Consider the following 26,111-nt stretch of genomic DNA (forward strand, 5'->3'; position numbering starts at 1 on the left):
GGAACCTCCATACTGTTTTCCAGAGTGGCTATACCAGTTTACATTCGCACAAAATCATAATTTTTAATGGTTGTACTTTATCATTATCTTAATGTATTTAATTATCTTGTTGTTTTTTGGACATAAAGGTTTCCACATTATCACAGTTACAGGAAATATTGTGAACTCTTTGATATGAATATCTTTTTTCCTAAAGATCGTGCCAGTCCCTTCACACTCAACAGTTTTTCGCTGTTCATTGCTGCTTCAGCTTCTTTCAGGAGTAATCCTTGCTACATTCCAGCCTCCTCCTGGGCAGGGCATAGCCATGCCAATTTGTTAAAGTCCATTCTGGGCCCTCTTCACTTTTCTTTCTCACTTTTCTTCCTAGGTGAGATCACCTAGACCATAACTTTAAAAACCATCTACATGGGGCGCCTGGGTGGCGCAGTCGGTTAAGCGTCCGACTTCAGCCAGGTCACGATCTCGCGGTCCGTGAGTTCGAGCCCCGCGTCAGGCTCTGGGCTGATGGCTCGGAGCCTGGAGCCTGTTTCCGATTCTGTGTCTCCCTCTCTCTCTGCCCCTCCCCCGTTCATGCTCTGTCTCTCTCTGTCCCAAAAATAATAAATAAAAAACGTTGAAAAAAAAATAAAAGTAAAAACCATCTACATGCTGATGACTCTCCAACTTCTATCAACCAAGATATCTCCTGGATTTCCATATTCATCTCTCACTCCCGTCTTGACATTTCCTTTTCTATGACTGAAAGACATCTTAAACTTAATACATCTAAATCAGAACTCTTGATTTTTTTTCCATAATTCTCCCCATCTCAGTAAATTTTCTCTCCATCCCATTGATGGAGAATCAAGTCAAGAATCCTTAGTTTCTTCTTTTTCTTCACACCAACACCAATAGCAAATCTTATCAGACTTACTTTCTGAAATATTAATTTATCCTCTTTGATCTTCAGTGTCATCACTTTAGTCCCAAGCCATCATCTTTTACTTGGATTATTAATAATTACTTCTAACTGGACTTTCTACTTCCATCTCCAATATTCTATAGGTAGCTTTATTATTAATACATTATATAATCACTTTCCTGCTTAAAATCCTTCAGTGGTTAGCCATGGCATTTAAGATAACTAATAGTCCTTTCATAAGGCCTCATTGATCTAAGCTTGTCTGCCCATTCGACCTTCACTTCATGCCACTCTGGTGTATTCCCCAAATATTCTAAGTTTTCTCCTACCTTAAAGACATTACTCTTGGTATTGCTTCCCTCTCCCTAGATAGAATTTTCCCCGGCTGTCCTTTCAGTATCTGTTCATCCAGCACCATTTTTTGCAGAAAAGCTCACCTCACCTCACTATGTATGCTATCTAAAGTAAGCCAACCCCAACCTTCCCTCAGTTAATCTTTCATGATTTATTATGTTGTACTGTTATTTTATAACATACTACTATTTGGAATTTTCTTGTTCTACTTGTTAATTGTCTCTTTCTTCCCAGTAGCCCTTGAGGGCATGCTATAAATTCTCAAACTTGTGGAATAAATGAAGTTCCAATAGTACTAGTTGATCTTTTCTTCCTATGTAGCTAAATAAGATTTTGATAATAAGAGGCAGCATAAAGACCAATTCTAAGAACACAGTAGACCCAATTTTTACCCTAACTAGTAAAAGGAGTTCTAGGTAAAGCTCTTAATCTCTTCCTAATCTGTAAAACTGGGGAAAAGACCATCTTTAAGGTCCTGGCTAACTCAACAAATTCTGTGTTTTTCTTTAATTTGCAAAGATTTCACTCCAGTAATTATTTTACATTCAGGATATCAACATTACTTGACCTTTTGACATTAATAAATTGTTGTAGCAAACAATTGTATTAAAATTTTTTAATCATTTCTATTACTAATTTGTATCAGTCTCTCTGGATCTGTTTCCCCTTTTTACAGTATAAATGATGGAGTAGGACTAGGCGGTCTCATGGATTTTCAGAAATGTTCATGGAATCATAGCCAAGTTACTTAGCCTGTTTCTGGATTGATAGGAAACAAGTAGTATGGAAAAAAAAAACACCACTCTGATGTTTTTATTTTTATTATTTTTTTTAGGTGTTTTTAAATTCAAATATGAACGTTATATTTGACGCTTTTTAGCTACTTCTAAAATTTTCTTTTTAATAACTTTAGCTTGTAAAATTTTAAATAACTTTGGACATTACTTTGGGGGAGGGTATTATTCTGTAGATGCTTTTAATTTTTTTTTTTTTAATGTTTATTTTTTTTGAGACAGAGAGAGACAGAGCATGAACGGGGGAGGGTCAGAGAGAGGGAGACACAGAATCCGAAACAGGCTCCGAGCTGTCAACACAAAGCCCGACGCGTGTAGATGCTTTTAGAAGTGTGTTATATTCTGTTCACTTTTAAGTTTCATGGATTGACTTATAATTAAAAAAAATGTTTTGTTGGGGCGCCTGGGTGGCGCAGTCGGTTGAGCGTCCGACTTCGGCCAGGTCACGATCTCGCGGTCCGTGAGTTCGAGCCCGCATCGGGCTCTGTGCTGACAGCTCAGAGCCTGGAGCCTGCTTCCGATTCTGTGTCTCCCTCTCTCTCTGCCCCTCCCCCGCTCATGCTCTGTCTCTCTCTGTCCCAAAAATAAATAAAAAACGTTGAAAAAAAAAATTAAAAAAAAAATGTTTTGTTAATGTTTATTTATTATTTGAGAGAGACAGACAGACAGAGCTTGAGAGGGGAAGGGCCAGAGAGAGAGGGAGACACAGAATCTGAAAGCACACTCCAGGCTCCGAGCTGTCAGCACAGAGCCTGCTGCAGGACTCGAACTCCCGAACCGCGAGATCATGACCTGAGCCAAAGTCAGACGCTTAACCAAGTGAGCCACGCAGACACCCCGGATTGACTTATAATTTTAAATCCCACCCTTTTTTATTTCATCACTAAATAGGAGGTACCATTGGCACAAACTGCACAGCCCACATCAGCTATCGTTCGTCCAGCATCATTACAGGTTCCCAATGTGCTGCTTACAAGTTCTGACTCCAGTGTAATTATTCAGCAAGCAGTACCTTCACCAACCTCAAGTACTGTGATCACCCAGGCACCATCCTCCAACAGGCCAATCGTGTAAGTGATGATTTGGGCCAGTCATTGAACTGTTTATTAATCAAGTTTTTCTTGTCACAATTTTTCCCACGACATGTAATTCAAATTGTGGCCTTAGTTTTGTGTGTGTATGTTAATCATGTTCTGCATGCTTTGATTTTTGGAAAAAGTACTTGGGTTGTCTTTTTCTCTTAGTGTTATCTAATAGATTAGAAAATAAATATCTAAAACTTAATTTAAAAAAAATCGCATTGAATGTGAATTTAAGGTGGTCTCTAATTTTCATGCTATTTCACACAGAATACATAAAATTACTCCAGCAGATGACATTTTTTTCAGTTCTTAAACATATGTCAAGACATTGGTTTTTTCCCAAACATTTTAAGTAATCTCTACACTCAACACGGGGCTCAACTTACCTGATCAGAAGTTAAATGCTGTACCAACTGAGCCAGCCAGGTGACCCTCAAGACCTTCTGATAAGAATTTTTCTCATTCAGCATATTGGAGATTGTCCTGTTTTTTGGACCTGTTGTTTCTCCACACTGCTATATACATTATGTATTTAGAATACAATTAAAAATAATAAAATTTTGTAATTTGCCTTGCAGTGGTTAGAAAATTTATTTTTAAATAATATGATAATAGGAGTAAAAATACTCTCGTATTGTTAGAAGTGGCTGATAAGGATTTCTTACCTTTAATTATTCTTCTTTTATTTTTCTTAGTCCTGTACCGGGCCCATTTCCTCTTCTGTTGCATCTTCCTAATGGACAGACCATGCCTGTTGCTATTCCCGCATCAATTACAAGTTCTAATGTGCATGTTCCAGCTGCAGTCCCGGTAAGTTTGAGGTTTAGACTCTGTAAACTGATCTAGGGCTGCTTGATTCGTTTATGAAACTGAATCCAAAAAAATACTTACTAGGGGTTAGTAGTGTGTGTTTATTCATATTTATAATGACAGCATATACCATTCAAAACAAACATAATTAATTGGTTAGAAAATGTTTTTCCATCCTCTCAAAATTTTCTTTTCCTTGTTTCCATACAACACCCAGTGCTCATCCCAACAAGTGCCCTCCTCAATGCCCATCAACCCTCAGTCTGTTCTCAGTATCCAGGAGTCTCTTATAGTTTGCCTCCCTCTCTCTAACTTTTTTCTTTTTCCCCTTCCCCTCCCCCATGGTCTTCTGTTAAGTTTCTCAAATTCTTCCTTGTATTTTTAATTTTAAGAAATTTATTCCTTATTCAGCCCATTTCACTTTGACTAGATTTGTAGAATTCAATTATTAACACAGATTTCTGTTCTTTAGGAATATATGTGTACGAAAACACATGTCCAGTAATTCCATGGTACTTTGACTATTGCAGGAATTGTTTATAAGGACACTCTCTGTGAACTTTTATGGAAATTGACAAATTTTAAAAGATAAATCAGGACAGTAGATCAATAAGGGTTTATAGTTTTCTGATTCTGAACTCTCAAATTTGTATAACCATTGCGCAGATATAGCACAAATCTCATATTGAATATATTCTCTAGCAATTATTTGTTAATATATTTTGCATAGCTTGTTCGGCCAGTCACCATGGTGCCTAGTGTTCCAGGAATTCCAGGTCCTTCCTCCCCTCAACCAGTACAGTCAGAAGCAAAAATGGTAAGCAAGATTGTACTTGTTCTGTACATTTCTTGAGCCTGTTTTGAATTAGTTTTTCCATTAAAGCCTGCTTCAAATGTACAGTTTAGATCACATTTTATAAAGCTTTGGAATGTATTACACTATGCAAGAACCAGATAATATGGAAGAGTTTCCATTAGCATAGTGACTAATTAGTGGTACTTTACAATAAATGGATGAATTTGAGAGTAAAGTCCTAGTTCTTGTCATCGGTTTGTCTGCTTTTGAGCTGTGGCGTTTTGAACAAAATCTCCTCCTTGTGGTAGCTAGGAATATTACAGCTGAAACTAGGTGCAGACATTGGAAGGCCATACAGATGGTTTTAAACAGTGATAGGAATTAGTAGAACAGTTTTGACAAGAATTCTGAAATTGTATACAAGTTAGTAAATGTAGCACATAATACATAAAGAAAATCCATATTTTTGAGTTGCGTTTTGACACCAAGAAACTGGTGGTGTTTAAGGGATAAGCTATAGATTAGGAGTCCAAAGACATGGGTTTTAATTTTAATTCTGACTCTGCTGTTCATTACCCTTAATCAAGCCATTTTAATTTTGAGGAGACTCGGTATTCTTAGGTGTAAAGAGATTAAACGTTGATTTTTAGAGTTTCTCTTAGCCCCAAATTCCATAAATGTGCTAAATTCCTTGGCAAAAAACTAAAGCTGCTTTTTGTTTTTTTAATCCATGTAATTCTCCCTTCTATAGTCTTAACACATTTTCAGGACTAATTCTGAACATCAGTTAATGTATCCTTAGAAAAATTAATAGATAATTTTGCATCAGTTCTGTGCTAGGCAGTATACTAACAGTATAAATGTGTACATATAAAAACCATTATATATTGCAAAATTTCAAGTTTTTTACCTCTATTCTCCATTGCTAATAATGTCAAAATGGCATGTGATAACTAACAGTAAAACTTAACACACCATCTGAATGAACAATGTTTGAAGAGTGTAAAAATTAGCTAGTTATTGATTGTGGTGAGAGAACTTATGAAAACCCAAGAGGGCAATTTTTTGTATTAACAGCATGTTTAACTCAAAGCTTTGGAAATACTAAGATGCATCTTCACTTGATAGCAAAAAAGCTTCATTGGGAATGTTTTTTATACTTCTAAACATACCGTACTAGTGAAAAATTCAATTTAGTGAGAACTGAATAGAGTAGAAATAGGAGTTAACGAGATCTGTTGTTCTATCCTACATCTAAAAATACTTTTACATATTCAGTGGACTTTTTTTCCTAGCAAATTAATTCAAAAGGAACAAGTCAGATTTAAAGAAATACTTTTGGCTATAAGAGTAGGCCATACTTGTAGAAACTATTAAATTTAATACTTCCTTGAATAACTTTTTCTTTTAGGTCATCAGGAAATTAACAAGAATAAAAGTGTTCTGTGTGCTTGTATATTAAAAAAATCAAAGCTATAACTTTATATATGGAAAATAATCATTGGTTGAAGGCCCAAAAAATAGCATGGGGAGTCATAGATTGCCCTACTTAAATTTAACAATCCAGTTAAATTTATTATTAGGATTTTGCTAATGTAAAATAACCATATTTAGGTGATTGCCTATTTTAATTGGAGTAGTAAATAAGATTGTCCTGTTTTAATTAAATAAAAAGACTCAGAAATTAGTCCGTTTCCTTTTTTTTTTTTTTCTAACTTTTCATTATGGAAAATTTCAAACATATACAAAGTAACCAGTATAGAATAATGAACCCCCATGTACCCATCACCAGCTTCAATTATTAGCACTGTAACTGCCATTCGTGTTTTATCTATGCCTCAGACCATTCCCTACCCAACTCAATTATTTTTTAATAGGCCTTTCTCAGTGTAAAATTTATATACATTGAAATGAACCAATTTTAATTTTGATGTATAAGTGTATTAATGTAACTCACACTGCTATCATGATATAGAACATTAACATCTACCCAGAAAGTTTATTTCCCTTTGCAATCAGTATACCCAACTGTTGTCACCAGCAATTAGTTCTAGAATTTAATATAAATGAATCCATATATATTCTTGTGTCCAGCCACAAGATTTATCAATGTTGTTGAATGTATTGGTTTGCTGCTTTTTATTGCTGAGTAGTATTCCATTGTGTGAATATAACACAGGTTCTTTATCCATTCTCTTGTTGGTGGACACTTGAATGGTTTTCAGTGTTTAGCATTGTGAACAGAGATGCTGTGCACGTTCTTGTGTAACTCTTCTTGCGGATGTTTATTTTCATTTGGCCTATCTACTGAAGGGTAGAATTTGCTGAGTAAGGGGTAGGTATACATTTAACTTTGTAAGAAACTGCCAGACCATTTGCCAAAGTTCTGAATTCTCACAGAGTATGGGAATTCCAGTTCCACATTTTTGCCAACATTTGGCTTTGTCTCATTTTCATTGTAGACATTTCTAGCAGTTTGTAGCAGTATCTTATGGTTTTATTTAATTTCTGATTTTGCCAGATGCTTTTGTGATATCTTCTGCTGATTTCTTAAAATGGGTTGTCTCTTATTTTTATGTTATAGGAACTATTTAGATATACTAAATACGAAATTTTTGTTACATATGTCTTACAAATATTTTCTCTTAGTGGGTAGCTTGGCTTTATTCTTCTTAATGATAGTACAAACATATCATTCATTGCTACTTTTATCTCTAATGCTTTCTCCTAGTTAATTGGGTTTAATGTGCCTATGTTGTTTTGGCTTAAAGTGGAAGCTTGGATTATTGATTAAACCTTTTTTACCTTTCCAGTATAGGCATTTAAAGCTATAAATTTCTTTCCACAAATTTGATCTGCTATATTTTCATTATCATATATCTTTTAATTTCCTTTGTGATTTCTTTGAACTACTGGCACTTATATAAAAGTATATTGTATAATTTCCAAATATCTGGGGGCTTTCCTTTTTATCTTGATTTCTATTTTAATTACGTTGTGGTTTGAGAACATACCACCTTTGGTATATTTGCTTGTCCTATGTTTCCATTTTCTAATATATCATACCTGTTTGGCTCATTTGTGAAAATTAGATATTGCCCTTCTATCCAGGTAATATGAACTGGTAACAAAATACCAATTGTCTAGAATGCTAAGGGAATTCTGATTAATTGGGGGTTTTGTTGTTGTACAGAAATAATTTCACATTTCATCATTGGTTTTATATTTTTATGAAATATTGCTAGTCTGGTTTCCCTTAGTCTAATTACTGTCTAAGAATTTTCACTGCTTGCGTGTTATCAACTATACTTCTATATTGTTACAAGTACAAAACCAATCTACCAACATTGGGAAATGACCTAAAAATAGTTTGGGTTTTGTAGTTGGTTTCATGTTCATATGTTTTCCCTCAGTCTCATTTAATAATTATTTCTGTCCATTATCATTTATTTAACATACATTTCTTAGGTACTAAGAAATTCAGCAGATGTGATCTTAAATTTTGAGTTTCTCTTGCAAATCGTTCTGGTGATCATCAAGAGAGGCAAAGAAGTCTTCTTTTAAGGCCATTGATTATATTCTTTAGCAGTTAGGATTATATCAGTGAGTTGTTTGTTTTTGGTGCCCTTGATAACTTTTGTGCATAAAAACCATTATTCAGGGACTGTTTTTATTTATTTGATTTTTTATTTTTTTTTTCAGGGACTGCTTTTAAAAAATATATTAGATTTATTAAAGTTACAAATTCAGAAACTTAGTTCTTCCCTGAATTTTTAAGGCCAGTTTACAAATACAACTATATAATTGCTTTTAAAGGTCTTCAAATATAATTAATTTTAAACATGCCAAACTTCATTTTAAACTTAATATATCCTGTTTTCCCTATAGGTACCTCAGTTGTCTAATAAACTTCTCTAAGTACTTTAATAACCTTTTAAGTTTAATTAAACTTATAGATATGAGGCTTGGTTTTCTTAAATAGTCCATTATTGGGAGGCTTATGAGATTATTTTAGCTCTTCCAATTAAAATCACAAGACTGAATTGATCTTTTAACCATTTTAAATTGAAATTCAAGGGTAACTGATTACTCTGTGGCAAGTTACTTTAATTACTTTCAGAACATAGAATACCAAATAGGTACAGATGATTTTAAAATTTGAATTAATATGTCAGTGTCATTGATTTTTAGCCCCCTGGAGCTTAATAAGGTAAAAGACTTACCAATTGAGGAAATAATTGTATCCTCCCAACTGAAGAAAGTTGAGACTGGTTTCCTTAATGACAGGTAAATGATCACAGGACTTGATTCTCCATCAGTGATAGGACTCCAAATCCAGTTTCTCCAAATGAGTGATTCCCAGCTCTTATCCCTTTGATTCATGTTACACATTAAATAATTTTTTTTTTTCCAGTCTGCTAACCCTCTAGTAAAATTTACAATGTCTTCTTTCAGGCTTGAGTTGGACTGTGCTTTGTTGTTGCCTTCAACTCTTTGAAAATACTTAAACATCCTCCCTGTTTCGTTTTGCTAAAATGATGTGTGGTTCAGAAGATGTTATATACAAACCTAATGGTAACCACAAATCAAAAATTGGTAATAGGTATGCAAAAAAAATAGAGAAAGGAATCCAAATATATCACTAAAGAAAGCCAACTTGTGGTGAGAGAAGAGAGCAAGGGAAGGAAAAAACAGAAGATCTATAAAAACAATCACAAAACAAATGACAGAATACCAATAAATACAGACTTACCAATAATTACTCTGAATGTAAATGGACTAAACATTCCAAAAAAAAAAGGCATAGGGTGATGGGAGGGATTAAAAAAAAAAAATAAGACCAGTGTATATGCTGCCAACAAGAAACTCCTTGCAGACCCAAAGTCACATGCAGATTGAAAAAGAGGGGATGCAGAAACATTTATCATGCAAAGGGGTGTGAAAAGAAAGCTAGGGTAGCAATAGCTGTATCAGACAAAATAGACTTTAAGACAAAGACTGTAACAAGAGACAAAGAAGGACACTACATAATCATTAAGGGGGACTCCAACAAGAAGACGTAACAATTGTAAACCCTTATACACCCAGAATGGGAGCACCCAAATACATAAAATGGTTAGTAACAAATATAAAGGAACTAACTGATGGTAACACAGTGATTGTAGGGAACTTTAACATGCTATTTACATCGATGAAATCAATTAGGAAACCGTGGCTTAGAATGATACATTGGACTAGTGTTTTAATAGACATATTCAGAATATTCCATCCTACAATAGCAAAATGCACATTCTTTAAGTACACATGAAATATTCTCCAGATTATATATTAGACCACAAAATAAATCTCTACAAATGCAAAAAGAGTGAAGTTATGCCATGCATCTTTTCAACCACAATGCAGTGAAACTAGAAATCAGCCATAAGAAAAAAATCTGAAAAGAGCTCAAATACATGGAAGTTAAATAACATGCAAGTAAACAGTGAATGAATCAACCAACAAGTCAAAGAGGAAATCAAAAAACACATGGAGACAAATGAAAATGAAAACACAGTGGTCTAAAATCTTTGGGAAGCAGCAAAAGCAGTTCTAAGGGAAAAGTTTATAGCATTACAAGCCTACCTCAAGAAGCAAGAAAAATCTCAAATATTAGCCTAGCCTTACACCTAAAGGAGCTAGAAAAAGAACCCAAACCCAAACCCAGCAGAAGGAAGGAAATTATAAATATCAGAACAGAAATAAATGATCTAGGAACTAAAAAAATAGATGAATGAAATCAGGAGCTGGTTCTTTGAAAAGATCAACAAAATTGATAAACCTATAGCCAGGCTCATCAAAAATAGGAGAGGGGACTCAAACAAAATCAGAAATGAAAGAGGAAAAATAATAACCGACACCACAGGAATGCAAAGGATTGTAAGAATATTATGAAAAATTATGTGTCAACAAACTGAGCAACCTAGAAGTGGATAAAATCCTAGCAACATATAACTTCCCAAAAATGAAGCAGGAAGAAACAGAAAATTTGAACATATAGATTACCAGCAATGAAATTGAATCAGTAATCAAAAATTTCCCCAAAAACAAAAGTCCAGGATCCAACAGCTTCACAGATAAATTCTACCAAACATTTAAAGAAGAGTTAAAACCTATTCTTCTCAAACTTTTCCAAAAAATAGAAGAGGAAGGAAAACTTCCAAATTCATTCTTCAAGGCCATATTAACCTGATACTAAAACCAAATAAACACACTGCTAAATAAAAAAGAGAGCGCTACAGAACATAGATGTAAAAATCCTCAACAAAATATTAGCAAACCAAATCCAACAATGCATTAAAAAAGTCATTCCCCATGAGCAAGTAGGATTTATTCCAGGGATGCAAGCGTGGTTTAATATTCACAAATCAATCGACATGATACATCACATCAGTAAGAGAAAGAATAAAAGCCATAAGGTTGTTTCAGTAGATGCAGAAAAAAATATGACCACATACAACATCCATTCATGATAGAAACCCTCAACAAACTAGGTTTAGAGGGAACATACTTTAACATAATACAGCCCTTATATGAAAACCCCACAGCTAACATCATAATGGTAAAAAACTGAAAGCTTTTCCCCTAAGGTCAGGAAGAAGACAAGTTTTATTCAACATAATACTGGAAGTCTTAGTCACACCAGTCAGATAAGACAAAGGAATAAAAGTCCCCCAAATTGTAAGAAAGAAGTAAAACTTCAACTGTTTGCAGATGACATGATTCTATATACTGTATAGAACACTCTAAAGACTCCACAGAAGGGACACCTGGGTGGCTCAGTCGGTTGAGTGTCCCACTTCGGCTCAGGTCATGATCTCGCCGTCTGTGAGTTTGAGCCCCGCGTCAGGCTCTGTCTGACAGCTCAGGGCCTGGGGCCTGCTTCAGATTCTGTGTCTCCTTCTCTCTCTGCCCTTCTCATGCTTGGGCTCTGTCTCTGTCTCTCAGTAATAAATAAACATTAAAAAAATAAAGACTCCACCAAAAAAACTACTAGAACTAATGAATGAATTCAGTAAGTTCACAGGATACAAAATCAATATACAGAAATCCATCGCATGTCTATACACTAATAATGAAGCAGCGCAAAGGGAAATTAAGAAAACAATCCCATTTATAATTACACGAAAAGTAATAAAATACCTAGGAATAAGGAGTATAGGTGAAAGACCTGTACTCTGAAACCTGTAAAACAGTGATGAAAGAAATTGAACACGATACAAAGAAATGGAAAGACATTGCATGTTCATGGATTAGAAGAACAAATATGTTTAAAATGTCTATACTGCCCAAAACAATCTACAGATGTAATGCAATCCCTATTAAAATACCAACAGCATTTTTCACAGAACTAGAACAATCCTAAAATTTGCATGGAACCACAAAAGACCCCAAATAGCCAAAGCAATCTTGAAAAAGAACAAAACTTGGAGGTATCACAATTCCAGGCTTCAGATTACAAAGCTGTAGTAATCGAAACAGTATGGTACTGCACAAAAATAGACACCTAGATCAATGGAACAGAATAGGGAGCCCAGAAATGAACCCACAATTATATGGTCAATTAATCTGACAAAGGAGGCAAGAATATGCATTGGGAAAGAGTCTCTTCAACAAACAGTGTTGGGAAAACTGGACAGCTATGTGCAAAAGACTGAAACTGGACCACTTTCTTACACTATATACAAAAATAAACTCAGAATGGATTAAGGACCTCATTGTGAGAAGTGAAACCATAAAAATCCTAGAAGAGAGTATGGCGGTAAGTTCTCTAACATCGGCTATAATGACATCTTTCTAGATAGGTCACCTGAGGTAAGAGAAACAAAAGCAAAATTAACTGTTGGAAGCACATCAAAATAAAAGCTTCTGCACAGCAAAGGAAACAATCAACAAAACAAAAAGACAACGTACCAAGTGGGAGAAGATACTTGTAAATAATGTGCCCAATAAAGGGTAAGTATCCACAGTATATCAAGAACTTAACACAACTCAACACCAAAAAAACCACAATCCAATTAAAAATGGGCAGAAGACATGAACAGATGTTTCTCCAAAGAAGACATCCAGATGGTCAACAGATATATGAAAATCAGTTATCAGGGAAATGCATATCAAAACCTCACTGAGATACCATCTCACACCTGTCAGAAAAGCTCAAATCAAAAAAAGAAAAACAAGAGTTGGCAAGGATGTTGGGAAAAAGGGAGGCATCATGCACTTGGCTGGAATGCAAACTGGTGCAGCCATTGTGAAAGACAGTATGAAGGTTCCTCAGAAAGTTAAAGGGACGCCTGGGTGGCTCATTTGGTTAAGCGTCTGAATCTTGATCTTGGCCCAGGTCATGATCTCATGGTTTGTGAGTTCGAGCCCCACATCAAGCTGCACTGATGACGTGGATGGGATTTTGTCTCTCCTTCTCTCTGCCCCTCCCCCACTTGTGCTTGCTCTCTAGCTCTCTCTCGCTCGCTCTCTCAAAATAAATAAAGTTAAAAAAAATTAAAATAGAACTACCCTAAAATCCAGTCATCTCACTACTGGGTATTTTCCCCCAAAATTACAAAAACCCTAATTCAAAGGAGTATATATGCACTCCTGTGTTTATTGCAGCATTATTGTTACAGTAGCCAAATTATGGAAGCAGCCTAAGTGTCCATCAATAGATGAATAAAGAAGAGGTATATATGGAGAATGGAATGTTACTCGGCTATAAAAAAGAATGAAATCTTGCCATTTTCAATAGCGTGAAGGATCTGGAGAGTATAATGCTAAGCAATATGAGCCAGTCAGAGAAGGACAAATACCACATGATTTCATTCATATGTGGAATTTAAGAAATAAAAAATACAAACGAAAACAGACTCTGACTATAGAGAACAGATGTTTAGCAGAGAGGAGGTGGGGAGGATGGGTGAAATAGGGAATTAAGAGTATGCTTACCTAGATAAGCACAGAGTAATATATGGAAATGTGGGGTTTTTTTAATGTTTATTTACTTTTGAGAGAGTGTGTGAGTGAGTGGGGGAGGGGCAGAGAAGAGAGAGAGTGAGGGAGAGAGGGACAGAGAGGGAGACACAGAATCCGAAGCAGGCTCCAAGCTCTGAGCTGTCAGCACAGAGCCTGACACGGGACACAAACCCACAAACCGTGAGATCATGACCTGAGCCGAAGTCGGACGCTTAAACGACTGAGCCACCCAGTCGCCCCAGTATATGGAATTGTTGAATCACTATATAAGTCCTGAAATGAACAGTGTATATTAACTATACTGGAACTAAAAATTTTTAAACATAGTGAAAGATACATTAAAAAAATAAAAAATTAGGAGAAATAGCATTGGAACACATTAGAATGACTAGCACACTACAGCTGAAGAGAAAACTTACTTGTATCTGAAGATAGCCAGGAATGCTTTTGTGGGGCCCTGATTTTCAAAACCCAGTGCTCATATAAGGAAGACAAATACATATTGTTTGTGTCTACTATAAATATTGAAATAGGATCCTTTTTTTGCTAAAGAAATTTCTCCAGAGCAAGGTTTTTTTGGTTGTTAGAACATTAAGTCTTTGGAAAAGTAAGAATGTGGAAAGAAAAAGAAATGTAAGTGGGGATTCACAAATACAAAATTATCTAGTATTTTTTAATATTATAAAAAAATTCCTAGGATCTACTGTCTTCCATAGAATTGCAATGGACCTCCCCACATTTAGATTTAGGAGTTTTGTCATTAAGCAAGTAAACTGTAGGTGTTTGCTATGTGTGTTACTCTTCTACTAAAACAACTTTCTTACCTAATATTTGTAACTAAAAGGTAATGTGTCTGAATAAGACAATGTTAATTGTCTAGGAGCTTTGTTAAGAAGATTTAATAAAGTATTTAGGTAGCATTCTTCACAATCCTTCCTTGAAGTGTTGTGTGACAAACTGAGAAATAACTTTGCACACGGTGGGAAGCCAGTAGGTTTTCTGCAGGGGGTTTCTACCGAGAGCTGACAGAGGGCATCTTGGCAAATGTTCAGAAACCTACATTAACTTAGTTGGGCCCTGCATGGAACCTCATGTTCAGCAGAATTCTTCTGACCTGCCTCTGCATGCCAAGCTAATCAGCAAACACCTAATGAGCCCACTCCAAAGAAACAGACTCTCTCCCAACCTACTTCATTTTCATACGTTCTCTGGGGGTGGGGAGACAAGACTTCATGAGGACTGATGATGCTGCAAAGACCACAATAATGATAATTAACTTGCTGAATTTAGAAGATTATGCTGTTAATTAGTTGCAAAATAAAGATAAGTAATAGAGCAGCAGATGGTAGGATAACACCCAGGAGAAGGAGGGTTATTACGCTGATGAGCTTTTGTGGCACATATGAAATATGGATCTGACTTTTTCATAAATTGTTTCTAGAGAACATTATGTTTTTTCTTTGAACTATGATGGAGTAGTTTGCTCCTACTAAGTTCTGACAGATGTGATAAAATTTGTTTCCAGGAATGTGAAATATAACATAGAATTTGAAAAGCAAATTATTTTTAGGAGATTATCTCTTAAAATGAGTAAGTTGTATTGGCCAGCACAACAAACCAATCATCCTTTAATTGACACATTTTATATCTAAGAAAAAAAGTTTCAATATAGTAGTTGAATTTTACATTGCTAAAAATTAATTCCAAATATTAAAACACTAGTCTGCTTAGAAATAGAGTAATAAAGATATTTTAGTTTTCTTTCAAACAGTGCCTCTAGTTTAAAATTCTGCTCAAGCTTTATTTTAATTGGACATGTTGGAGAATACAGACCTTATGGATCTTACTGAATTTCTTTGAGTACTCAGTCTTTTCATTTACTTATATTAAATATCCATATGGAGAGAAATGAGCTGGCCAATGTCTGATACTCTTCTTGATTGCTAATATATCTAAAATAGTTAATATTAGGCAAAAACTCTAGTTTGGCAAAACTTTTGTCTAAAACATGTTCAACGAATTAGGAGTCAACAGAATTTCTGGTCACTCTGCTTCTAACTAACTGTGATTCTGGGAAGTAACTTCATTTTTTGGGCCTTCATCTGTAAATTGGTGATTGGACTAATTATCAATATATCTGCTAGTTCCAAAATTCTATTTTAAAATAAATAATTTTGAACCAAACTATTTGTCATTATTTAAGATGTCTCTAGCAAATATATTTGGGTGGATTATAGAAAATCCTTATAAAATTTTTATGAATTCTGTTTAGTGACAACTTTTTTCACCTAACCCATTCTAATTTTTTTTTAGCACACATGTATTTTTATTGCTGTTTAAAAAAAAAAATACATATATATATATACACACACACACACACACACACACACGCAGCTCAGAACAGTGTTAACCCTTGAAAATCTTTTTCTTAAATTCTGTACCCAGTGGCACACTTTCTAAGTCAGACCCATTGTAATCAATGTAACAGCATGGAGCAAACATTAGAGCTTCCTCACTGGGTGAGTACTGTATACACTGGGGCAGTCAAGAGAGGATAATGAATGAATACTGATGCTGCTTTTAAGTGCTCTATAAGGTAGTAACTTGCCCTACTAAAGATTATTCAAGAGAGTGATGTTTATGTACTTCAGACTCCCCTATGTGCAGTTACTGTATTTCATTAATTCTAAGAGTTAAGCTCTTCACTATAAAACTTTAAATGCTCTTCAGTTCTATGATGTTTTCTACCTAAGGACTTCAAAATGTTTTACCAACACATAATTTACCAAGCTTCACATCTCAACCACTACCTAGATTTATGTACATTTTATATCTAGAAGTGAAAGCCCTAACCTAACACTATAGGTACTATTTCTTTTATTTTGATGTGTAACATTTCTGTTTTTAAAAGATAGAATTATGCAGGCTGACCACCTCCCCAGATTTTCCTCCTTCTATTTATATTGACCTGTACTTTCAAACTCCTTTCTACTTTGAGTTCTTTACCATTTAGCCTAAGTAGTCCTACTGGTTGGAGCCAATTACTCCTTTGATCACTTACCTCATTTTGGTTTAATCCATCCACTTCCATACTATCCCTTCAGTTGAGTGTCTCAATTTCATGTGTCTTAGCTACTAAGACGACCTTGGGCAAATGATCTCTGGTTTCCCAATCTGTAAAATGGGGACACTGTCCTGTTAGAAACTCAGTGAAAAAATACTGATAACATGGATGGATCTCAAGTACATTATGCTAAAAGAAAGACGCCAGATTTCAGAAGGCTGTAACACTGTATAAGTCCATTTATATGACATTCTGGAAAAGGCAAAACTTTGGGGATCAGAAAACAGATTAATGGTTTCTAAGGACTGGGGGTGGGAGGAAGAGTGACAGGAATGGAGCATGAGGGAATTTGGTGGGATAATAGCACTGTTTTGTATTTGATGGTAGGGGGTGGTTGCATGACTGTATGTGCTTGTTAAAACTCATAGGACTATGCACAAAAAAGGCTTCATTTTACGATGTATAACTTCTACCCCAGTAAACTTTTATTTTTAAACTGTTGGCTTATTTTTAAAATCATACCCAGCATCTACAGTGATTAGCAGTAGAGAGAAAATGTCCAGTAACACTTGTCTAGATATAGTTATTGCCTCAAGGGAAATTTTGGTGGACCTTTTCATATATGCTTCAGTTTTTTCAGGGGTCTGGATCACTTGTAGATGGCATCGTAGATACACATAGATGAAAATAAACTACAAATTTTGGGATAGCTGTATAATTTGCTAAGTTGCTCTTTTTGGAGTAAATGAAAGCAGTTGTCCTAGAATCACCTGGGTGCTTTTCAAAAGCTCTTATCTCTTTCCCACTCCTCCCTGCCATCGGCAAGGAAGGGAGAGAGAAAGGTGGGTACAAATCTGTTTTTAGCACCCAGCCAATTATGACTTCTGGGAAGTTTGGAAAGCACTGGATAGACTGCAACACATTTCTCATATCAATTTTGTAGCCTCCTTCCCCCACAGATAATGAAACTTTATTCTGGGCTTAAGGACTACAACTGTTACTGAGAACAATATCAACAATAATAATCCCAGGTCTCTCAGGTGCCTTTCATTGCTAAGATATTATGGTATGATTATCTTGTGCTAATTATTTCATATTTACAGATTCTAACAATAAAACTACCCCAGATATTGCTTGTGCCATTTTTGCCAAAGAATCCAATTTCTCTCAGTTAACAAATACATTTGTTGTTCACCCATGTAGCAAATCCGTGTACCAGTCGCTTAAAAGGGATGCAAAGAAATGTAAGGAAATCTCTGCTCTTGAAAGAGCTTACTGTTTGAGGAACTAAGATATTCACATATGATACACTTTTGCTGATAGAATAGTAAGTTTTATGCAGATTGTGTTTTTATTAAGAGGTAGCCGTAAGTGTCTAAGGCCTCCTTCTGACCCTAGGTTACTCATACCCTGGCAGTGGGTCAGATGCAATTCAGTGAAATGGCAAATGGAACATAGTAGAGGGGATAGACTTCTAACTAAACCTTCTTACTGGAGACAGGGAAGACCTACGGGAGGCAAACCTAGCTATAGGTTCTAGGAGGAGGTTCAGTCTGACAGTCAATATAGTGGCCTAAAAAATGCAACATCAGGTCATTGTCCAAATAAGCCCAGTTGTCCAAAGTGGGCCCAAATTTGGAAGAGATTTAGGTTTAAGAATCTAGGAGAGCCTAAAAAGATGGAGATTCAGGAATGAAGGGCAAGAAAATAGGTGACAGTGTACATAATTAACTTATTTATTTTAGTTGAACGGAACTGGTTATTTTCAGTTAACGGTGTTTTTCACTCCTTCCTCAAAATTGATTAGGATAGCAAAGTATTAAATCCTATAGTAGTACTCAGAAAGACTCAGGAAAGCTTTCCAGAGTGTTTGTCTTACTATTTGTAATGATAAAACTAATTTTAAAGCCAAATGCATTTCTTAACAAATACTTTTTTTTGGTTAACTAAAGAATACTTTGGGAGTTGGACTTGAGTGGAAAGCAGGGAACTTTTTTTTTTAAATTGATGTCTGCATTTCAGAGATTAAAAGCTGCTTTGACCCAGCAACATCCTCCAGTTACCAATGGTGATACTGTCAAAGGTCATGGTAGTGGATTGGTTAGAACTCAGTCAGAGGAATCTCGACCACAGTCCCTACAACAGCCAGCCACATCCACTACAGAAACTCCGGTATGTGTGTTGTTTTTATAATCTACACTCTGTTATCCTTTAAAAAACAAATACGGGGTAACTTAAAGGAAACTTAAACTATATACTTTGAAAAAATTACTTCTGGTCATATTTCAAAAGGGTACCAAAAACATTAGGAAAGGTAGTTCAGTGTAAAAGTATTCACACCCAGGGGTGCCAGGGTAGCTCGGTCATTTAAGTGTCCAACTCGATTTCAGTTCAGGTCATGACCTCATAGTTGTGAGATCTAGCCCCGCATCAGGCTCCACGCTGAGTGTGAAGCCTGCTTAAGATTCTCTCTCTCCTTATCCCTGTGCCCTTCCTCTGCACCCATGCTGTCTCTCAAAAAGTATTGACACCCGAAAATAAATAAGTAAATAATTAAAATAGTCGAGCAATTATTACTGCTCAGGACACCCTGTAAATGCTTTTGTCTATGTATGTTGGTCTGACATAGCACAAATCTCCACTGACGCTTTTTAACTCATTTTTTGTGGATTGTATTTATGAGATTACTGGCATATATCAAATGATTTTTTTTTAATGTTTCTGTTTATTTCTGAGAGAGAGAGAGAGCGCGGTGCGAGCAAGCTGGGGAGGGGCAGAGAGAGGGAAGGGAGACCAAGGATCCAAAGCGGGCTCTTCATGCTGACAGCGGAGAGCCCGATGTGGGGCTGGGATTCACGAACTGTGTGAGATCATGACCTGAGCCAAAGTTGGACACTTTACCGTCTGAGCCACCCAGACACCCCAGTCAAATGATTCTTAAATTAAAATGTGAGAGACATTACCAAAGGAGCAGATATATATGCTTTATGGACACTGTTTATACCAGAGGTCCTTTTCATTTATCTGTAGTTTGTGACTGCCTATCAGATGGTTGATAGGTCTGTTATGTCTACAGTGCATTTCTACATGGAAGGGTAACTATTTCTGTTAAATGTTTCAGAACTCTATTTAGAACTTTTATCTTAAGAGATACTTCAACAGTATTAGCATTGGCATTAAAAAGCAAAACTTTGCTATTAAACAGGTAAATGGCAAGTTCTAGATTGCCTCATAAGCATAAGTTTTTAGATAGCTGTATTTTATTTTTACAAAACTTAAAGTGGAATGTAGTTATGGTAGTTATCGACTAAACAACATAGGGGCCAAGAGAGAAGGTAAATAAGTGGGTGTGTTTTAATGTCATAATTCAGACATTAGCAAACGGACTCATGGGCCAAATCCACCCATGGCTGTTTTTTTGTATCGTCTGCAAGCTGTGTGTGGTTTTTACATCCTCCAAGTTTATTTAAAAGAAATGAATATATAATTTCTATATAACTTCTGTATAATAATTTCTATATAACTTCTATATAACTATAAAAATATAAATTTTTATATAATTTCTATATAAAGCTAACCATTATTTCCCTGGATCTAATTTTTATTTGTATCTTTATATCATATTGGATGACAGCTTCATAAGGCAGGACTTTATGTTTGTTTAATATTGTATTTATAGTTTCTAGGATAGTTCCTGTGTTCTTTTTAATGATGTGTAATGAATGGATCACTGAAAGAAAGGAGAGAAGGAGGAGTATATGCTTTTAAGTAGCCTTAAATTGTGAGGTATAAAAATGTACAAATGTAACCCTGTATTAGTTCCTGCTTCTAATACATGTGATTAGCCTTTGCTGTAATAACTGACTTGTAAATTTAAAAAAAAACAAACAAACCTGTTCTTTCCTATTCAGCCAAATGAGTAAAAGAAAAAACCTGCTATTATCAATAAGTTAAGAGGATGAAGACAAGAAAATATTTCAAGGTTGCCATTCTTGAAACCAGCCATAGAATATTTTTCTAAAAGATTAACTTGCAATTATGTACGTAAAATAAATGATCTAATTTAATACTTAATCTTTATTACAATTAAAATACAGTATAAGTTAAATTACCCTCATAATTTTTAATGCTAGTTATTTGGAAAAGAAATTAAATGAGAACCTGTGGTTTTGGAGTTTGTCGAGTGAGAAGTAGTTTGATGATTTCCCTGCAGAGCTTACCTTGATTGAGCTTATATATAAGATTATTGCTTATTATGTAGATTAGAAGGTAGAAATTTTATTTATTCACCCCATTTTGGAATGTAATTCATATTAGGCAAAAAGATTGTTTTCAGGCTTCTTTGGGTCACGTACCTGTAGTCACAAAGTGCTATTTCCTTTGCACTATTTCCAAGGGTTCGCTGTTTCCTGTCTCCCAAGTTCAGGTGTTCCATGGCACAATTTTGGGATTTAAGAAAGGCTTGGAAATGCTTATCGTTCTATAGCCCCAGATACTAGACAGTATCACTAGTGACTGACTGAAAATTTCTGTCCCTGGCTGATCTTAGATAACTAGGCAGATCCGTTGAGCAAGGGGAACCAGTTAAAATTAAAATTTAGACTCCCGTGAGATTCTGCCCACCAGGAAGATGAACATTAATAATCATGTGAACCTGACCCTAAATTTCACAAATTGAAGGAAAGCAGAGTGTACCAAACTATGTATATCCAGTAGTTCCCTCGTCCCACGGTTTAGCTTTCGTGCTTTCAGTTACGCACAGTCAACCATGGCTCAGAAGATGGTCCTCCCTCTGACAGATTGCTAGAAGGCTCATTACTAGTAGCCTAGCACTATGCCACAGTGTCTTTATCATCCACCTTACATCACATCATCACATAAACGTTTTATCTCGTATCATCACGAGAAGGGTGAGTATAGTACGAATATTTTAAAAGCAAGAGAGACCACATTCACATAACTTTTATTACAGTATATTGTTATAATTGTTCTGTTTTATTATGAGTTATTTTTGATCTCACACTATACCTAATTTATAAATTAAACCTTGTAATAGGTATATATTCATAGGAAAAAACGTAGTATATATTGGGTTTGCTACTCTCCGTGGCTTCAGGCATCCACAGGAGTCTTGGAACGCATCCCCTACTGATAAGGGGCACTACTGTACTTTTACTCCTCAATTTTAGAGAAACCAATTTTTAAAAGAAAATTTTACTATTTTTTATTTTTAAAATTTTACTTCAAAAATAGTAAGAAAACGGTTTTTTCATAGTGAATTTAAGTAAGTTATTAAATTTTTTCCTTTAGTACTTCACAGTTTTTCAAAGGATTGTATAATACCATGATGTTAAAAAGTAAAGTTGGAGGAGACTATAGATGCTGGCGAGGATGTGGAGAAATGGGAACCCTCTTGCACTGTTGGTGGGAATGCAAACTGGTGCAGCCGCTCTGGAAAACAGTGTGGAGGTTCCTCAGAAAATTAAAAATAGACCTACCCTATGACCCAGCAATAGCACTGCTAGGAATTTACCCAAGGGCTACAGGAGTGCTGATGCATAGGGGCACTTGTACCCCAATGTTTATAGCAGCCCTCTCAACAATAGCCAAATTATGGAAAGAGCCTAAATGTCCATCAGCTGATGAATGGATAAAGAAATTGTGGTTTATACACACAATGGAGTACCACGTGGCAATGAGAAAGAATGAAATATGGCCCTTTGTAGCAACGTGGCTGGAACTGGAGAGTGTGATGCTAAGTGAAATAAGCCATACAGAGAAAGACAGATACCATATGTTTTCACTCTTATGTGGATCCTGAGAAACTTAACAGAAACCCATGGGGGAGGGGAAGGAAAAAAGAAAAAAAAAAAAGAGGTTAGAGTGGGAGAGAGCCAAAGCATAAGAGACTCTCAAAAACTGAGAACAAACTGAGGGTTGATGGGGGGTGGGAGGGAGGGGAGGGTGGGTGATGGGTATTGAGGAGGGCACCTTTTGGGATGAGCACTGGGTGTTGTATGGAAACCAATTTGACAATAAACTTCATATATTGAAAAAAAAAGTTGGAAAAACACAAGATCTATACGTGTTCATTTGTATTATGTTTTCAAGTTTTCCACATTATTTCTGTATAAATGAAAATGTTATACAAACTTTAAATATAGTCACTATGGTAGTGAAAAAGTGAGAATCTTATTTTTTTAGCAGGGCTTATTTATTTCAAGGAATTCGTTAAACTGCAGGGTTATTTTCATGTCACCCCTAAATATTGATAATATACAATGAGACTTAGAAAATATAGTAGCAACCCTTTACTGCCTATGTTCTCGCTCACAGCTACAAACATAAAAAGCTTCCATTTGTGTTTATTATAGGCTTCTCCAGCTCACACAACTCCACAGACCCAAAATACAAGCGGTCGTCGAAGAAGAGCAGCTAATGAAGATCCTGATGAAAAAAGGAGGAAATTTCTAGAGCGAAATAGAGCAGCAGCATCAAGATGCCGACAAAAAAGGAAAGTCTGGGTTCAGTCTTTAGAGAAGAAAGCAGAAGACTTGAGTTCATTAAACGGTCAACTGCAGGTAAGGTGCATATATGTAAATGTTGTCTTATTTTTAGTAATTGTGAACTTAGCTCTTCCCTATTTTTTCCAGTTAGCCATCCAGACATTTTAGCACACAATATTGGGTGTGTGTGGAATCTGTAGTTAAAGCATAGTTTTATAAACCTATTTGAATACTGAGATGAAGGATTGTAACATTTTAAACACTGACACTATGAAGAAATGTTAAATATAAGTTCTTGTGTGATACAAAAGTACCAAAACTATCTTGCTTAAACTTTATAAAGTTGTGGTATAAAGTTCAAACAAAGAACCTTGAAATTTAAAATACCACTGGTATTTCATTTTTCTTATTTTTTGGTTTCTGTCACAGCTGTAAAGTTGCTTTAGTAGCATTTTTTGTTCTTAATTTCTTTTGTTCTTTGAATTATAAATTTTGTTTTGTTTATTTAGAGTGAATATAGTGCTCGGAAAAGGTGTCAGATTGACAGCCTTGGAAACTGAAGGGCTCTGATTATCCACAGAACAGGTACAATATGGCCAGTGGCAGTAGAAATCATTTCTACCTGCCAGTTCACCGCAGACAGGTTTCTTAGGAACCTCATGGGATATAAAGGTTTTAAAGCTCTTTCCTGTTGAGTCTTTGGTAAGATTTACAGTGATGGTGTCGGTACCAAGTCGATTTCCTTCATGCTCTTTTTTTCTTTCTTTTGTTTTTGTTTTAATGTTGTGAATATTCTCCGGGAAAACGATGAGCATCAACTAGAAAATTGATGTCAGTGAATTGTACTTGTTACCGGTCAGTCTTTTGAGTCATCCTTTCCCAGTTAAAAACGAATCTTTCTTTATAATCATAATTGATGGGGAGACTTGCTCTCTTGTTAAATCTATCTTTAAAGATGTCACCAGTATTAATGTCTGTTTCAATACTTTGGAAAAAGTTTTTAACATCAGACAAAGTATTTAACCTAACGTAAATTTTATAAAAATTTTTTCATATGTGAAGCAGTCATCTTTTAAAATTCTCTATTGTGCTTTGGATGTTGATGGAATGAGCTCGAGAACAAATAAATTTGTCTTGAAAAATTTATTTTTAGCCATTTTAACCATTTAGAAAAAAATCTAAACATTTACCACATCACAGAGACTTTAAATACATACTAGGTTATCTTAAACATATATTATCATCATCTGGTAAATTCTTAGTCAAGAACTATTTTCAATCCCAACTCTTGATTTCAGCTCAGGTCATGATCTCAGAGTCATGGGGAGCGAGCCCTGTGCTGGGCTCCGTGCTAAGCATGGAGCCTGCTTAAGATTCATTCCCTCTCCCTCCCTGCCTCCCCCTCTCCCCCTAATCCCTTCCTCTAGGGACACCTGGGTGGCTCAAGTCAGCTAAGCACCTGACCCTTGATTTCAGCTCAGGTCATGAATTCACAAACCATGGGATCCGGCAGGGTCTGCACAGAGATTGCGCTGCTGAGGATTCTCTCTCCCTTTCTGACCCTGCCCCACTCATGCTTTGTCTCTCAAAATAAGTAAACTTAAAGAAAGATTCTCTCTCCATAAAATAAAAATCATATTAAAACTATTTTCATAACTTTTTAGGAAAAAAACATGATATTTATGATTTTCTGTCCTCTTAAAATGAAACAGATTATAGGTACTAATTTAAAGTTTCAAATATGTTACATTAACAAAATGATTTAGGTGTATCTGTTTCCTTTCTGTTCTTAACAAGATTATTCTTCTAAATGAATGGCTGTTTTTTAGTTGTACATGAAGCATGTCATTCTCTGTTAGCCTCCATTGCCTTACACATAGAATAGAGATAATGCCTGCTGATCCTACTTCTCTTGAGGGTTTTTTGCATAAATCATTTGAATTAGAATAAGTGCAAGAATTTTTAAGTACATAAATTTTAAATCTTAAATTGGTCAATATTTTCCTAATTTGGCTTATTCTATTTAAGAAGTAAAAATGTTTGAAAACTTTAAAGTGGTATAGAAATATATGGTATCTACAGGGTATTCTTGGACTTCAGATTGGGCCAGTTTTCTGCTGTGACCCAAGGTATGGTAGTACTAACAGCTTTAATGAAATATTGCTATTTCCTTAATTGTATTGCAGCACTGATCACCATTATCAATAGCAACAGTGCTTTGTTATTTCAGAAAACCTTGGAAAATTCAACATTCGAGACAAATGTATGTAATCCTTACTTCATTCATGTTTTTTTCTACCATACAAACTATGATTAAATGTCATTATCTTAAAATATATTTTATGTTTTCCTAATCTGGGTAGAAATTTCTTGATTGGAGGAATAAAGGCAAGATTTATCACCTCAGTAAAAGTTAACAAACGTATCATTTTGAAAGCATGAATCTTTTAAATTGAAGTCAAATTAAAGAAATTCCTAAATTAACCGCTACAGTTTAATAGGACGTTAGTTAATACTTCAAATTACAAACAGAAAAGTAAAATCCATATGTTTAATCATTAAAAACTAAGTGATGATGGCTTCATGGTTAGATAAGAAAGTGTTCTTAGTTTTAGAAATGCATATCAGAATGTGAAGATAGGTGAAATGATGTGTTATCAGGGATGTTTTTTAAAATGCTTAAGAATGAAGTTCGTATGTATGTATCAACCTGGGAAATAATCTGTAATATATTATTAGGGGTAAAAAGAAAGTGAGAAAGTGAGTGGGGCAGTTATGTTATATATGCACAGTAGAAT

At 35.3% G+C, this 26,111-nt stretch overlaps 1 protein-coding gene across 13 annotated transcripts in view; it reads left to right on the forward strand.

Annotated features, from left to right (window-relative positions):
* ATF2 (activating transcription factor 2) overlaps positions 1 to 26,111 on the forward strand; it is an 81,512-nt gene that overhangs the window by 42,400 nt on the left and 13,001 nt on the right. For 8 of the 13 annotated variants that reach the window (XM_049615994.1, XM_049615999.1, XM_049616000.1 and 5 more), the window contains 5 exons: positions 2,944 to 3,122; positions 3,830 to 3,944; positions 4,675 to 4,761; positions 18,830 to 18,979; positions 23,182 to 23,388. In XM_049615994.1, coding sequence (XP_049471951.1) covers positions 2,944 to 3,122; positions 3,830 to 3,944; positions 4,675 to 4,761; positions 18,830 to 18,979; positions 23,182 to 23,388 — 738 coding nt within the window. Of the gene's footprint in view, positions 1 to 2,943; positions 3,127 to 3,829; positions 3,945 to 4,674; positions 4,762 to 18,829; positions 18,980 to 23,181; positions 25,449 to 25,499; positions 25,577 to 26,111 lie in introns of those variants that run through there. The other 5 variants (XR_007454471.1, XM_049616004.1, XM_049616003.1 and 2 more) reach the window with 5 other exon arrangements.

The sequence above is a fragment of the Panthera uncia genome (assembly GCF_023721935.1).
Source record: "Panthera uncia isolate 11264 chromosome C1 unlocalized genomic scaffold, Puncia_PCG_1.0 HiC_scaffold_3, whole genome shotgun sequence".
Classification (NCBI taxonomy): domain Eukaryota; kingdom Metazoa; phylum Chordata; class Mammalia; order Carnivora; family Felidae; genus Panthera; species Panthera uncia.